This window comes from Peromyscus maniculatus, chromosome 18, assembly GCF_049852395.1.
Source record: "Peromyscus maniculatus bairdii isolate BWxNUB_F1_BW_parent chromosome 18, HU_Pman_BW_mat_3.1, whole genome shotgun sequence".
NCBI lineage: Eukaryota > Metazoa > Chordata > Mammalia > Rodentia > Cricetidae > Peromyscus > Peromyscus maniculatus.
Window position 1 is genome coordinate 401873 of NC_134869.1, and position 17535 is coordinate 419407.

The 17535-nt window shown below is 36.7% G+C and overlaps 1 protein-coding gene and 1 non-coding gene across 2 annotated transcripts in view; both read left to right on the plus strand.

Annotated features, from left to right (window-relative positions):
- The window catches only part of LOC143269358 (uncharacterized), a 38997-nt gene extending 21462 nt beyond the window's left edge, over positions 1 to 17535 (plus strand). The window contains 2 exon segments of the mRNA XM_076554431.1: positions 9812 to 9938; positions 11333 to 17535. Of these exon segments, the coding sequence (XP_076410546.1) occupies positions 9812 to 9938; positions 11333 to 12891 (1686 nt within the window). The 3' untranslated portion in view covers positions 12892 to 17535.
- Positions 2965 to 3071, plus strand: LOC143269455 (U6 spliceosomal RNA). The gene has a single exon (XR_013045878.1). It is a non-coding gene; the product is annotated as a U6 spliceosomal RNA (small nuclear RNA).

A 17535-nucleotide genomic window follows, 5' to 3' on the forward strand; every position in this document is an offset into this window, starting at 1 on the left:
CCAGCATTCCCTCTGCATGTGCTTTCTTTATTGTCTCAAATTCACTTTTCAGATCTTGGAATGTTTGTTTGATCTGTTTAATTGCTTTTTCTTGGCTTTCTTCCCATTTTTTGTTCGTTTTTTCTTCCATTTCTTTAAGGGAGTTTTTTATTTCCTCTTTAATGGAGTTTTTCATTACCTCTTTAAGGAAATTTTTTATTTTCTCTTTAAGGGAATGTTTTATTTCTTCTTTAAGGGCCTCTATCATCTTCTTAAAGTCATTTTTAGGGTTGATTTCTTTTGTTTCTTCTGTCTTGGTATGTTCAGGTCTTGCAGGTGTAGAATCACTAGGTTCTGATGTTGCCATATAGGTCTTTATGTTGTTGCCTGTATTTTTGCACTGGCGTCTACTCATCTCTTCCTCTACTTGGTGCAGGTGGTGTCTGTGTCTGAGAGTGCCTCCCTTGTTCTAATTTTTAGTCTTGGTTCAGTAGGAGTTCTTGGTTAAATTGGTGCTATTGGGCTGTTTCTTCAAGGGTAGCTGATCTCAGTTCGTGAAGTATATGCTTATGATTCTGTTCATCTGGTTTGGTGGCTGGGCAGCACCTTCTTCTGTGTTCCCAGGTCACATTTTGTTCATTCGTCAACTCCTCAGTTGATCTTGTTTCTTCAGACTTCAAACTGTAAGGATCTGAATCCTCTCCCAGGTGGATTTCAGCTGAACGAGGTAGTCTCACCAACACCTCTAAGTTGTTGGGTTTTGCAGGATCAGCAGCTGGGCCCTGGGTTGTCCTCAGATGGAGTGTTCAGATTCGTTCTGGTTCCGTCCCACGGAGATAGCTTCTTCCCCAGGTGTTGGGGTTCGAAGAGTCCCTGCCTCTGCTTGTTTCTGCTGCCGGGCTCATCTACTTCTGCAGGCCATTGCTGGGCCTGTATGTCCCTGTTGGCCACTGCTGCCGGGCCCGTCTACCTCTGGGGGCCACCGCTGGGCCTGTACGTCCCTGTTGGCTGCTGCTGCCTGGGTGTCTACCTCTGCGGGCTGTCGCCAGGCCAAGCAATTTCTTTTAGCCATTTGAGATTCTTTTGTTGAGAATTCTGTTAAGCTCTGTAGCCCATTTTTTAATTAGATTGTTCAGTATTTTGAAGTCTAGCTTTTTGAGTTCTTTATATATTTTGGAGATCAGCCCTCTGGCAGATGTGGGGTTGGTGAAGAACTTTTCCCATTCTGTAGGCTGTTGTTTGGTCTTATTGACCATGTCCTTTGCTCTACAAAAGCTTCTCAGTTTCAGTAGGTCTCATTTAGTAATTGTTGCTCTCAGTGTCTGTGGTACTGGTGTTATATTTAGGAAGTGGTCTCCTCTGCCAATTTGTTCCAGACTACTTCCTACTTTGTCTTCTATCAAGTTCAGTGTAACTGGATTTAAGCTGAGGTCTTTGATCCATTTAGACTTAAGCTTTGTGCATGGTGACAGATATGGATCTATTTGCAACCTTCTGCATGTTGACATGCCAGCACCATTTGTTGAAGATTTCTTATTTCCATGGTACGGTTTTGGCTTCTTTATAAAAAATCTTATGTTCATAGCTGTGTGGATTAGGGTCAGGGTCTTCAATTCAATTCCATTGTTCCACATGTCAGATTTTATGCCAGGACCAAGGTATTTTTATTATTATAGCTCTATAATAGAGCTTAAGATCAGGGATCATGATGCCTCCATGGGTTGCTTTATTATACAGGATTCTTTTAGCTATTCTAGGTTTTTTGTTTTTCCGTATAAAATTAAGTATTGTTCTTTCCAAGTCTGTGAAGAATTGTGTTGGGATTTTGATAAGGATTGCTTTAAATCTTCATATTGCTTTTGGTAAGATTGCCATTTTTATTATGTTGATTCTACCTATCCATGAGCATGGCAGATCTTTCCATTTTCTGATATCTTCTTCAATTTCTATCTTCAGAGACTTAAAGTTCTTATCATACAGGTCTTTCACTTGCTTAGGTAGAATTACCCCAAGGTATTTTATATTCTTTGTGGCTATTGTAAAGGGTGATGTTTCTATGATTTCTTTATCAGCCCCTTTTTAATTTCTATATGTTTTGATGAACCATAATAATTCTTGAAATTCTATAATAATAATTTAAACTAGAAAATCATTTCATATGTCCTCAGTAATTAGATTAACTTCTTTGCTTTTTGATTTCATCAATTTAAAAATGTTTGAACTGTGTTTATGTGTTCATCCTTTTTTCCATGATGTGCAAGCAGCAGTGAGAGGGCAGCTTATACATGTCTGTAATCTACTTATCCTATAGTTCTGGAGATGAAATCCAGGGAATCATTTGGAATCCAGTGACATCAATGGCAATTGATTGGGTATTAAAATTATTTATGTATGTGCTGGTATGTGAGTGTGCACATGCCATACCACTAATGTAGAAATAGGAGAAAAATTTGTAGTAGTGACATGGGTTTCCTACAGATTGAACTCAGGATATCAGGATTAGCAGCAACCATGTTTACTCACAAAAACTATTCTCTGACATTCATTTGTTGTTCTGAGAAAGTGTTATGAAGTCCTGATAATAAACTAATTCATTTCACCTGCAATAAAAACAAAAACAAAGACAGCACTATATCATTTTCATATGCAAATAAGATTTATTACTAAATTTCTCCTATATTCCACTATATTTAAATGAAAACCTATTTACAACCTGAAAAGACAATATTTTACTGATTTTGTGTATCAACTAATCTTATTTAAGCATCAATGAGACTGCTCTGTTATAAATGTCTGTATTGTGCAAATCTGTGACCTAATCTTGATCATCATATGAGGATGGACAAAAACAGACCCCATAAAATTTTCTTCTATTCTCCACATTTCCCTCATGACTTACATTACACACACACACACACACACACACACACACACACACACACACACACACTGGCATGCACATACACCAGAAAAAAATTTAATGTAGTGCTCACTTCGGCAGTATGTGTACTAAAATTGAAACAATGCAGAGAACATTAGCATGGTCCCTGTGCAAAGATAACATGCAAATTCGTGAAGCATTCCATATTTTTACAGATGTTATGCATACACTAAGAGACCATGGATGCCAACCCAGGCTATTATACCCAGCAAAACCCCCAATCAACATAGATGGAGTAAACAAAATATTCCATGATAAAACCAAATTTAAACAATATTTCTCCACAAATCCAGCCCTACAGGAAGCACTTGAAGAAAAAATTCAACCTATGGAAGTTAGACACACCCATGAAAACATAGGCAATAGATATTCCCATACTAACAAATAACAAAGAAGGGAACCTACAACACTACCACCAAAAAATAACAGGAATTAACAATAACTGGTCATTAATATTCAACAATATCAATGGTCTCAATTCACCTATAAAAAGACACAGGCTAACAGAATGGATACAAAAACAAGATCCATCCATTTACTGCATACAAGAAACACATGTCAACTTCAAAGTCAGACACCACCTCAGAATAAAAGGCTGGAAAAAGACTTTCCAATCAAATGGATTTAAGAAGCAAGCTGGTATAGCTATCCTAATATCTAATAAAATAGACTTCAAACTAAAATCAATTGAAAGAGATCAGAAAGGACACTACATATTTATCACAGGAAAAATCTGACAGGATGAAGAAGTTTCAATTCTGAATATTTATGCACCAAATACAAGGGCACCCACATTCATAAAAGAAACATTACTAAAGCTTAAATCACACATTAATCCCCATACACTAGTAGTTGGAGACTTCAACACCCCGCTCTCACTAATGGACAGGTCTACCAGACAGAAACTTAACAGAGAAATAAGGGAACTAACAGACATTATGACTCAAATAGACTTAATAGATATCTACAAAATATTCCACCCTAACACAAAAGAATATGCCTTCTTTTTAGCACCGCATGGAACCTTCTCCCAAATCGACCACATGCTTGGAAACAAAGCATATCTCAACAGATACAAAAAAATTGAAATAACCTACTGTGTTCTATCAGACCACCATAGTTTAAATTTAGATTTCAACAACAACAAAAATTACAGAAAGCCTACAATCTCATGGAAACTGAATAATGTCCAATTGAATCACCAATGGGTCAAAGAAGAAATAAAGAAAGAAATTAAAGATTTCCTAGAATTCAATGAAAACCAATGTACAACATACCCAAAGTGATGGGACACTGTAGCTAGAGTTTCCTGCCTGGCCCACAGTCAGGACAAATCTGTCACTTGCCAGTCCCACAGCCACTGAGACCCAACCAAGTAAACACAGAGACTTGTATTGCTTACAAACTGTATGGCTGTGGTAGGCTTCTTGATAACTGTTCTTATATCTTAAATTAATCAATTTCTATAAATCTATACCTTGCCATGTGGCTTGTGGCTTACCGGCATCTTCACATGCTGCTTGTCATGGCAGCAGCTGGCAGTGTCTTTGACTCAGCCTTCCACTTCCCAGAATTCTTCTCCTCCTTGTCCCAACTATACTTCCTCCTGCCTGACTACTGGCCAATCAGTGTTTTATTTACTAACCAATAAAAGCAACACATTTGCCATACAAAACACGCCACAGCAGGACACCATGAAAGAAGTGCTAAGAGGAGAAAATTCATAGCTCTAAAAGCCCATATAAAGAAGTTGGAGAAATCTCACACTAGTGACTTAACAGCACAACTGAAAGCTCTAGAACAAGAAGAAGCAAACTCACCCATGAGAAATAGACACCAGGAAATAATCAAATTAGGGGCTTAAATCAACAAAAGAGAAACAAAGAGCATAATACAAAGAATCAAAGAAACAAAGAATTCGTTCTTTGAGAAAATCAACAAAATAGATAAGCCCTTATCCAAATTAACCAAAAAGCAGAGAGAGAGAGAGAGAGAGAGAGAGAGAGAGAGAGAGAGAGAGAGAGAGAGAGAATCCAAATTAATGAAATCAGAAATTAAAAGAGGGACATAACAACATACAATGAGGAAATCCAGAGAATCATCAGGTCATACTTCAAAAATCTGTACTCCACAAAATTCGAAAATCTGAAAGAAATGGATGATTTTCTGGATAGAAACCCCATACCAAAGTTAAATCAAGACCAGACAAACTGTTTAAATCGACCAATAATTACTAAGGAAATAGAAATAATCACCAAAAGTCTCCCTCCCCCCCAAAAGAAGCCCAGGACCAGATGCTTTCAGCATAGAATTCTATCATATTTTCAAAGAAGAGCTAATACCAATACTCTTCAAATTGTTCCACACCACAAAAACAGAAGGAACATTTCCAAATTCTTTTTATGAGGCTACAGTTTCCCTGATACCCAAACCACACAAAGATGCAACAAAAAAAGAGAATTACAGACCAATCTCCCTCATGAACATTGATGCAAAAATACTCAATAAAATACTGGCTAACCGAATCCAGGAACATACTAAAAAAGTTATCCACCATGACCAAGTAGGCTTCATCCTAGGGATGCAAGGATGGTTCAACATACAAAAAAATCTGTCAATGCAATATACCATATAAATAACCTGAAAGAAAAAAAAAACACATGATCATCTCAATGGATGCTGAAAAAGCCTTTGACAAAATCCAACACCCCTTCATGGTAAAGGTTCTAGAGAGGTAAGGAATACAACAAACATACCTAAACATAATAAAGGCAGTTTACAACAAGCTGACAGCCAACATCAAAGTAAATGGAGAGAAACTCAAAATAATTCCACTAAAATCAGGAACAAGACAAGGCTGTCCACTCTTCCCATAGTTATTCAATATGGTACTTGAAGTTCTAGCTAGAGCAATAAGACAACAAAAGGAGATCAAGGGGATACAAATTGGAAAGGAAGAAGTCAAACTTTCATTATTTGCAGACAATATGATAGTATACATAAGTGACCCCAAAAATTCTACCAGGGAACTCCTAAAGCTGATAAACTCCTTCAGTAAGGTGGCAGGATACAAGATTAACTCAAAACGATCAGTAGCCCTCCTATATACAAGAAAATTTTATATTTGACTTTTACTTTGACTGATGTATCCATTTCTTCTATTATATCCCCAGTGCCTGAGATCCTCTCTTCCAACTCTCTATTATATTGGTGAACCTTGGCTGTGTACTTCCCATTTGTAGTCCTAAATTTTTTATTTCTGGAATTTCCTCAGTTTGTGTTTTCCTTATTTTTCAGTTTTCATTTTTCAAGTCTTAAAAATTTTGTTTCCTTTAATGATTAATTTGTCTTATCTTGGTATAATTTACATTGTTTATTGGTTTACTGCAATTATTTGTGTTTTCCTAGCTTTTTTGGAGGAATTTATTGATTTCCTCCAGTTGTTTGATTGTTTATCCTTTCATGAATTTTCTTAAGGTATTCATTCATTTTCTTTTTAAGGGCCTCTATCATCTCCATATATTTGGTTTTAAGGTTTTTTTCCCCTGTATTTCAACTATGTTAGATTCTTCAGGGCCTGCTGTGGTAGAATAGCTGGGCTGTGGTGGTAACATATTGCCCTGGCTGTTATTAATCATGTCCTTATGTTAGGCATCAGGTTTGGGGTGATTATAGGTCAAGGTGCTGGTTTCTGACTTTATCTTGGTTAGATGGGAGTTTCGTTCCTGGGTTTCTGTTTCTTCTCTTGAGTTTCAGAGTATATGTTTGCTGAGTGTTTCCTTTTTTCCTGGACTTATTGAATTGTGTGTTCAAGGGAGAATGCTTGCTGCTGTTGAAAACTAGGGGAAGGGGAGATGAAGGGTAGATGATCTTTGGGATCTACAGGAGACATGGAGAGTGGAGAGGGGAAGCTGCCTCTGGTGGTCTACTGAAGTAATAGGGGTAACTGTTAAATCAGATCTGGGATGAGAGATAATGTGGTAGATCTGTGGACAGCCTTCTGGAAAACATGACCATTAGTAGATCAAGGGTGCTGCCCGAGTTAGGTCTTTTGACATAGATATGAGGTGGGAAGGGCAGGGCAGGTGGAAATAGTCTTTGGATTTCACAGGAGTTATGAACAGGTGGAGGAGAAGCTGCAGCTGAAGTTCTGTTGCAGCCCTAGGGACAGCCCTAAGTATTGGATATTGGGAAATAGAGATTGGGGAAGGTCTGTAGGTACCCTACCTGGTCTCATACCCAACATCTTAATACTGATTCATCAAGTTCCTGGGGTTCATTAATTTACTTCTTTCTTTATTTTTGTTTCTGTTGTTATTTAATCTGTAAAAGACTTAGCATGGGCTGGAGAGATGGCTCAGAGGTTAAGAGCACTGGCTGCTCTTCCAAAGGTCCTGAGTTCAATTCCCATTAACCACGTGGTGGCACACAACCATCTATCATGAGATCTGGTGCCCTCTTCTGGCCTGCAGGGATACATGCAAACAGAGCACTGTATACATAATTAATAAATAAATCTTTTTAAAAAAAGACTTAGCTTATTGGATAAAAAGTACTCTGTGGGCTGTGCATGACACTCAGCAAATATTCTTCTTGGGGCTGACCTTAGTTCAGAAACCAACACTCAAGTTGAGGGGCTCATAACCACCTGATATTACAGATCCAGGGATCCCACACACTCTTTGGTGTGTCACTTGTACACACCTAGAAAACCTCTGTCACACATAAAACATATAGATGAAAATGAGGATATACTTTTTTCAAAAATGCATATGACTTATAAAACAATTAGAGGAAAAGAGGTTGCTTTAGGTATATAATACAAATCATACAACATTGATTTAAAAGTCTCTTATCCAGCACGTGGTTTGAAAATTTTGCATTTTCACACTCTGATGCAGACTTACATCCAGTCATCAATCATAGGAAATAAAAGGATTTTGAAATGATCCTAACAGACATTCTTTCCTTTATTAAAAGATAATGAGATAATTTTAGTAGTCAAAACCTTTTTCTACAATGTAGAACTGTCAGACCTCAAGTGAACCCATCCAATGTTGCTAGAACAGTCCTCACTCAACCTATTTTCTATTATTGGCTAAGGAGAGAACTGGGATGCAGAAAATAAGTGGTGGTCAGTGATTTTTTATTTTGATTTTCATTATAATCTTAACAGTTCTTGTTCAAGAGACCATGTTAACTACATAGGTCTCTCTTTGTGTCTCCTTTATTCAATTGTACCATCTAGGTTTTGTCAATTTTTTATTAGTTATAATTTGGTTATATTTTCTTCTGCAAAATGATGGACCTCCCCCTATTTTTATTTTCTGAAAAATTACTATATTATGTTATGAGTTCCTTGAGTTTATTGGTTTGGAGACTTTCTGAGGAGAAACAGCATTAGTTTACTCTTTTTGATCTTAGAAGCTTGTTTCTCCTCACTTCTTGACATACATGTGTTTTCCAGTTGTTACTATCATCAATGTTTGCATTGTTGCTATTTAAGTTATTGACATTGTTGATAAATTGGCTTTTGGTTTTTAAAACCTTCTCATATATTATTGTGTCTGTGTCCTAGTTACTTCCAGCTGTCAACATACAGAGCCTATAGTCATCTGTGGGAACCTCAGTTTAGGGTGTGACCCATCAGAATGGCTGGGTGCTATGTCTTTGAGAGATTTTGTTGATTGCTGATTGATGTATGAAGGCCCTTCCAGTGATGGTACAATATCTGTAAGAAAGTTGGCTTGAGCTGGATAAGAGAGCTAGCTGAGCATGACACAATGACCAAGTAACAGAGAAATCTACTAAACAATAGTTTAGTTAAATGATTTTTGTCTTGATTTGCTAGCTTGAACTTCTAAGTTCCCACAATGATGGATTGTGACCTGGCAGAATCAGCCAAATAAACCCATTCATTACCTGTGGTGCTTTTGGGTAGATAACTCAATCACAATAAGAAACAAGATAGAACATAATGTGGTACACCAAAAGTGATTTTGTTCTTGCAAAGGACAAGGGAATGATGACTTTTGGCAAAAGGTTAAATATATCCATCCAGATTTAAATGCCTCAGACTCTCCCATGTAAGTACTGGCAATTGGACCCACTTATATGCAAGATCAACAAGAACTCTTAACGTCTGAGCTGTCTCTCTTGTACTGTGTTGATTATTTATGATCAACATGTATGTTGCTAATGGTTTCATCTCTCTATTTGTAGCTGGTTAAATGCATAGTTCCTTTTGGTAAGATTTACTAAGGTTATCATTTAAACTGAAGCAATTCAGGTATCTGGAAAATGAATGCATAACTCAAGTGATTATGTATCTCTTTGTAGAAACTTCATTTAAAAAAAAAAACCTCTGAGTTCTTCCTATCATTTTTGTTTGTTTGATTGATTTTCACAGAGGAGCCAGGTTCTTAATTTTTACTTCTTGCTCTCCTAGATCTGATTGCGTAGTATAGGCTAGCTTTCAACTCAGATGCTGATATACCTGCCTCTTTTATCTTCATGCTGGTATTAAACGTATGAGTCAATACACCCAGCTTGCTCATCTTTTTTGTAGATAGTAACTATTCATACAGTTTCTCTAACATGTAATCAGTACTGATGATGGGTTATCTTGTCAATCTATCTGGTAATATGTATTCTCTTACAAGGTGATATCCCATTCAAATCATTCAGAAATGATAGAGGTAAATTCCCTATTCAGTTTCCTTCTAAAGTGGCTAAATGATAATATTATTATATTTGTATTATAGAATAAGTGTTTGAAACACCAGAATTACATGACTATATTGTTAAAGAAGCCTGCATTTACAATGATGTCAGTATCATATGTCTTGTTGTGTGCATGGGCATGACACATTTATGTATAGCAAATTTTAGGATGCAGTGACCTATAATGATGTGCATGTCAACTTCACTCATGAAGAGTGGGCTTTGCTGGATCCTTCCCAGAAGAATCTCTACAAAGATGTGATGGTGGAAACTTACAGAAACCTCACTGCTATAGGTAATACTATAAATTTTCCTCCATATTTTAAAATAAGGGGACAACTAGTTCCTGGTTATAGATACTCTTCTGTAATTTGATTGAGTCTGAGGAATAATGAGGTGAAGATATTAAGCATGGTCTTAAGGATAATTGAAGGGAGTTAATTTAATTTTGCACAATTTCCAATAATATTTCATATATTCCCTGGTATAATATTCTAGGCTACAAGTGGGAAGATAATATTGAAGAGCACTGTCAAAGTTTTCGAAGACATGGAAGGTAATTTTCATGTGCAACCTGATATAAATGTTCCTCTGGAGATATTTTAATGTATCTGTAACTTTTAAATAATAGCATCAGTATAAATAATTATAGTTTAAAGTACACTGATGATCATTAAATGATTTCAATACCATATACATCAATGGCAAGTGAATTGTGTTTTCATGTCATTCTTTCAAGAATGAAGACAAGAGTCAGTGTCTTAACAGTTACCACCATTTGAATAATAGCTGCATCAGACCTATGATGTAGATGTGACTATCCATTTAGTTTCTTACTATTTATATTACAAAAGTTATGCTCATTAAATATGTAATAAGATTATATTCAAAACCTTCTAATAAGCAAACAATTCATAGTAAAATATTGTTACTCGTATATTTGTTCTGACTTTGCTAAATTTAGGGAGAAGAGTAGTTAGAGTAAAGCGTTAAGAGGTGGTTGTTGTGGAGAAAACTTAATCCCCATACCACATGTTGATGAAGAACAGAAAGTCCAACTCTAAATGAAATGTGGAAATCTTTTAATTCTTATTCTTCCCTTAATAGGTATATCATATGTCACTTTGAAAATATGAACATAGGGACATAGAAAGAAGCAATATACATTTCTTCATCTTAGAACAATCAGAATATATGTAATAATCCCCATGTGGAGTAGACTTGTTGAATGTGATGCAATTTTACAAAAAATGATTTTTCAGCTTCATTGGTAATCCAGCAACAACCACACTGCAGTGAGTGCCAGGATTGTGTAAATGCTTTTGTTTGTCCTGGTTCACTTTGGAAATATAGCAGGACTCACAGTTTAGGAAAATTTGTTAATGGAAGAAGTGAGATAAAGGTCTGAATTAATCCAGTTCTCTTCAATGATGTGAAATCTCATAGAGAAAACAGATGCCATCAATATGAGCCAGGTAATAAAGCATCTTACCATCACAGGAATCTTCAAATATGCAAAACAATCCTTAACGAAGGGGAAACACCTAAGTGTAAATAATGGGCTAAAATATTAAGATCTTATTCCTCTTTACATTTAGACCAAATTGAAAAATAAATACTTATAGATATACAAATTCAACATTGTAGTGAATGTGGTAAATCTTTTACATACACTAATTTTCCATGCAGGTATGAAAGAAGTCATACTACAGAGAAACCTTCTGAATGTACTCAATGTGTTAAAGCCCTTGAATGTCAGAGTCTTCTCCTAAAGCATGAAAGAACACATACTGGACATACACCATATGAATATAATCAATATGTTAAAGCCTTTGAATGTCCCAGTCATCCACAAAGGCACAAAAGAACACATACTGGAGAGAAACTCTATGATTGTAAACAGTGTGGTAAAGCCTTTTCATGTCAGAGTTATCTTCAAAGTCATAAAAGAACACATACTGGAGAGAAAACCTATAAATGTAATCACTGTGGTAAAGCCTTTATGCGTCACAGTCATCTTGAAAGGCACAAAAGAACCCATACAGGAGAAAAACCCTATGAATGTAATCACTGTGGTAAGACCTTTATGCATGACAGTCATCTTCAAAGGCACAAAAGAATACATACTGGAGAGAAACCCTGTGAATGTAATCAGTGTAGTAAAGCCTTTTCATGTCAGAGTTATGTTCAAAGTCATAAAAGAACACATACTGGAGAGAAACCCTATGAATGTAATCATTGTGGTAAAGTCTTTTCATGTCAGAGATATCTTCAAATTCATAAAAGAACACATACTGGAGAGAAACCCTATGAATGTAATCAGTGTGGTAAAGTGTTTGCACAATACAGTCATCTTCAAAGGCACAAAAGAACACATACTGGAGAGAAACCTTATGAATGTAATCAGTGTGGTAAAGCCTTTTCATGTCACAGTCATCTTCAAAGGCATAAAAGAACACATACTGGAGAGAAACCCTATGAATGTAATCAGTGTGGTAAAGCCTTTGCACAATACAGTCATCTTCAAAGTCATGAAAGAACACATACTGGAGAGAAACCCTATGAATGTAATCAGTGTGGTAAAGTGTTTGCACAATACAGTCATCTTCAAAGTCATGAAAGAACACATACTGGAGAGAAACCCTATGAATGTAATCAGTGTGGTAAAGTGTTTGCACAATACAGTCATCTTCAAAGTCATGAAAGAACACATACTGGAGAGAAACCTTATGAATGTAATCAGTGTGGTAAAGTGTTTGCACAGTACAGTCATCTTCAAAGTCATGAAAGAACACATACTGGAGAGAAATCCTATTAATGTAACCAGTGTGGATAAGCCTTTTCATGTCATCGTTATCTTCAAAGTAAAAGAACACATACTGAGGCGAAACCATATGAATGTAATGAGTCTTGTAAAGCTTTTTTTATATCACAATTATCTTCAAAGTCATAAAAGAACACATACTGGAGGAAAACGCTGTGAATGTAATCATTGTGGTAAAGCCTTTTTATGTCATAGTTATCTTCAAAGGCATAAAAGAACATATACTGGAGAAAAACCCTATGAATGTAATCAGTGTGGGAAAACCTTTGCTGAAGACATTTATCTTCAAGTACATGGAAGAACACATACTGGAGAGAAACTCTATGAATGCAATGTGGTAAAGTCTTTGTATGACACAGTCAACTTCACAGGCATGCAATTATACAAACAGATAGAAACCCATGAAGACACAGGCAATAGATAACACCACAGCAGTAAACCCCAAAGAAATGAAGCACACACACTACCACCAAAAATAACATGAATGAACAAGCACTGGTCATTAATGTTTCTTAATATCAATGGACTTAATTCACCTATAAAAAGACATAGGCTAACAGAATGGATACAAAAACAGGACCCATCTTTCTGCTGCATACAAGAAACACCTCAAATTCAAAGATAGACACTATCTAAGAAGAAAAGGCTGGGAAAAGTCTTTCCAATCAAATGGTCTTAAGAAGCAAGTGGGTGTAGCCATCCTAATATCCAGTAAAATAGAAATCAAACTAAAATCAATCAAAAGAGGTCAAGAAGGGCATTACATACTAATTACAGGAAAGATCCACCAACATGAAGTTTCAATTCTGAACATTTATGTCTCAAACACAAGGGCACCCACAAATGTAAAAGAAACATTACTAAAGCTTAAATCACATATAAAACCCCACACATTAATAGTGGGAGACATCAACACCCCACTTTCAACACTGGACAGGTCTGCCAAATCAAAACTTAACCGAGAAATATCGAACTTAACTGATGTTATGACTCAAGTGCACTTAATCAATATCCAAAGAATATTTCATCCTAACAAAAAAGAATATACCTTCTCAGCACCCCATGAAACCTTCTCTAAAATTGATCACATACTTGGCCACAAAGCACATCTCAACAGATACAAAAAAAAATGGAATAACTTCCTGTGTTCTATCAGTCTACCACAGTTTAAAGTTAGATTTCAACAACAACAAAAACTACAGTAAGCCTACAATCTCATGGAAACTGAATAATGCTCAACTTAATCACCAATGGGTCAAGGAAGAAATAAAGAAAGAAATTAAAGACTTCCTAGAGATCAATGAAAATGAATAAACCACATACCCAAACTTATGGGACACTATTAAAACAGTGCTAGGAGGGAAATTTATAGCACTAAATGCCCACATAAAAAAGTTGGAGAAATCTCACACTAGTGACTTAACAGCACACCTGAAAGCTCTAGAACAAGAAGATGCAAAGTCACTGAAGAAGAATAGATGACAGAAAATAATAATATTGAGAGCTGAAATCAATAAAATAGAAACAAAGGGAACCATACAAAGAATTAATGAAAAAAAGAGTTGGTTCTTTGAGAAAATAAACAAAATAGACAAGCCCTTATCTAAACTAACCAAAAAGCACAGAGAGAGCATCCAAATTAACAAAATCAGAAATGAAAAGGTAGACATAACAACTAACACTAAGGACATCCAGAAAATCATCAGGTCATACTTCAAAAACCTCTACTCCACAAAAGTGGGCCATCTAAAAAAATGGATAATTGTCTAAGTGGATACATACCACATACCTAAGTTAAATCAAGACCAGATACACTATTTAAATAGTCCAATAATCCCAAGGGAAATAGAATCAGTCATGAAAACTCTCCCAACCAAAACCATCCCAGGACCAGATGGTTTCAGAGCAGAATTCCACCAGATCTTCAAAGAAGAATTAATACCAATACACTTTAAATTGTTCCACACAATAGAAGCAGAGGAACATTACCAAACTCTTTCTATGAGGCTACAATTACCCTGATTCCCAAGCCAAACAAAGATGCAACAAAGAAAGAGAACTACAGATCAATCTCCCTCATGAACATTGATGGTAAGATACTCAATAGAATACTGGCAAACAGACTCCAAGAAAACATCAAAACAATTATCCACCATGATCAAGTAGGCTTCATCCCAGGGATGCAACATATGAAAGTCTGTCAAAGTAGTACACCATATAAACAGACTGAAAGAAAAAAAAACACATGGTCATCTCAATGGATGCAGAAAAGGCATTTGACAAAATCCAACACCCTTCATGATAAAGGTCTTGGAGATATCAGGAATACAGGAAACATACCTAAACATAATAAAGGCAATTTTCAGCAAGCCAATATCAACATCAAATTAAATGGAAAGAAACTCAAAGTGATTCCACTAAAATCAGGAACAATGCAAGGCTGTCCATTCTCCCCATACTTATTCAATATAGTACTTGAAGTTCTAGCCAGAGCAATAAGACAACATAAGGAGTTCAAGGGGATACAAATTGGAAAGGAATAAGTCAAGCTTTTCCTATTTGCAGATGACATGATAGTATACACGAGTGACCCCAAAAATTCAACCAAGGAACTCATATAGCTTATAAACACCTTCATCAATGTAGCAGGATACAAGATTAACTAAAAAAAAAAAATCAGTAGTCCTCCTATATACAATTGACAAACAGACTGAGAAAGAAATCAGAGATACACCACCCTTTACAATAGCCACGAATGATATAAAATACCTTGGGGTAACTAAAGAAGTAAGTGAAGGACCTATATGACAAGAACTTGAAAAAAAAGTCCCTGAAAAAAGAAATAAGATGTCAGAAAATGGAAAGGTCTCCCATGCTCATGGATAGGCAGGATTAACATAGTAAAAATGGCAATCTTACAAAAGGCAATCTACAGATTCAATGCAATCCCCATCAAAATACAACACAATTCTACACAGACATGGAAAGAACAATATTCAACTTCATATGGAAAAACAAAATCCCAGAATAGCCAAAAGAATCCTGTACAATAAAACAACCTCTGGAGGCATCACGATTCCTGACCTCATGCTCTGCTATAGAGCTACAGCAATAAAAACCAGTTTGGTACTGGTATAAAAAAAAGACATGTGGATCAATGGAATTGAATTAAAGACCCTGACATTAACCCATACAATTATGAACATATTATTTTTGATAAAGAATCCCAAACTGTACAATGATAAAAAGAAAGCATCTTCAACAAATGGCGATGGCATAACTGGATGTCAACATGTAGAAGGCTGCAAATAGATCCATATCTGTCACCGTGTACAAAAGTTAAGTCTAAATGGATCTAAGACCTCAACATAAATCCAGTTACTCTGAACCTGATCGAAGAGAAAGTAGGAAGTAGTTTTGAACGCATTGGCACAAGAGATCTGTTCTTAAATATAACACCAGTAGCATAGACACTGTGAGAAACAATAAATGGGACCTCTTGAAACTGAGAAGCTTTTGTAGAGCCAAGGATATGGTCAACAAGACAAAGCAACTGCCTACAGAATGGGAAAAGTCCTTCACCAGCTCCACATCTCATAGAGGGCTGATATCCAGAATATATAAAGAACTCATGAAATTAGACATTAAAATGCCCAACAGTCCAATTAAGAAATGGGCTACAGAGCTAAACAGAGAATTCTCAACAGAAGAAGCTCAAATGGTTGAAAGACATTTAAGGAATTGCTAAATATCCCTAATCATCAGGGAAATGCAAATAAAAATGACTCTGAGATACCATGTTACACCTGTCAGAATGGCTACGATGATCAAAAACACTAAAGACACCTTATCCTGGAGAGGATGTGGGGCTTGGGGACTCTCCTCCACTGATGGTGAGAATGCAAGCTTGAACAGCCACTTTAGAAATCAATATGGTGCTGTTTTAGAAAATTGGGAATCAATCTCTCCAAAGACCCAGCTATACCACTCTTGGGTATATACCTAAGGAATGCTCAATTGTACCACCTGCTCAGCTATGATCATAGCAGCATTATTTGTCATAGCCAGAAACTGAAAACAACCTAGATGCCCTTCTACTGAAGAATGTATAGTTATACATATATGCAATGGTGTACTACTCAACAGAAAAAAAATGACATCATGAGGTTTGCAGGCAAATGGATGGATCTAGAAAATATCATCCTGAGTGATGTAACCCAGACTCAGAAAGACAAACATGGTATGTAATCACTCATAGGTGGATACTAGATGTAAAGCAAAGGATGACTAGACTGCTACTTACAACTCCAGGGAGGCTACCTAGTAAAGAGGACACTAAGAAAGACACAGAGATCACCCAATGACAGAGAAATGGATGAGATCTACATGAGCAAACTGGACATGAGGGAGGGAAATGAAGGCCAAGGGTTGGGAGAATGAAAACTTGGGGAATGGGAGATCCCAGCTGGATCAAAAACAGAGAGGGAGAATAAGGAGAGACTGTGATAGATGAAGACCCCATGGGAATAGGAAATAGGATTTCCCCAGAAATCCACAAAGATTCCTCTACAATAGACTACTGGCAATGGTCGAGAGAAAGCCCAAAGTGACCTACTCTGGTTCTTGGATGGCCAAACATCCTATCTGTTTTGGTAGAACTATCATCCACTGAATGATGGTAGCATGGCCAGGCCCCAGGGAGAGCTTCAGGAGTCCAGTTGGCAAGAAAGAAGAAGGACTGTATGAGCGAGAGATGTTGAGGTCATGATTGGAAAAAGCACAGGGACAAACAGCCAAACTAGTGGAAACACATGAACTATGAATTAATAGCTGAGGAGTCCCCAATTGGATCAGGCCCTCTGGATAAGTGAGACAGTCGATTGTTTGGGACACCCCCAGACAATGGGACCAGAATCTGCCTTAGTGCATGATCTGGCTTTTTGTAGCCTGGGGCCTATACAGGGACACTTTGCTCAGCCAGAGTGAAGGGATGAGGGGACTGGACCTGCCTCAACTGAATCTACCAAGCTGAATGGAATCCCTAGGGGAGTCCTTGTCCTGTAAGAGA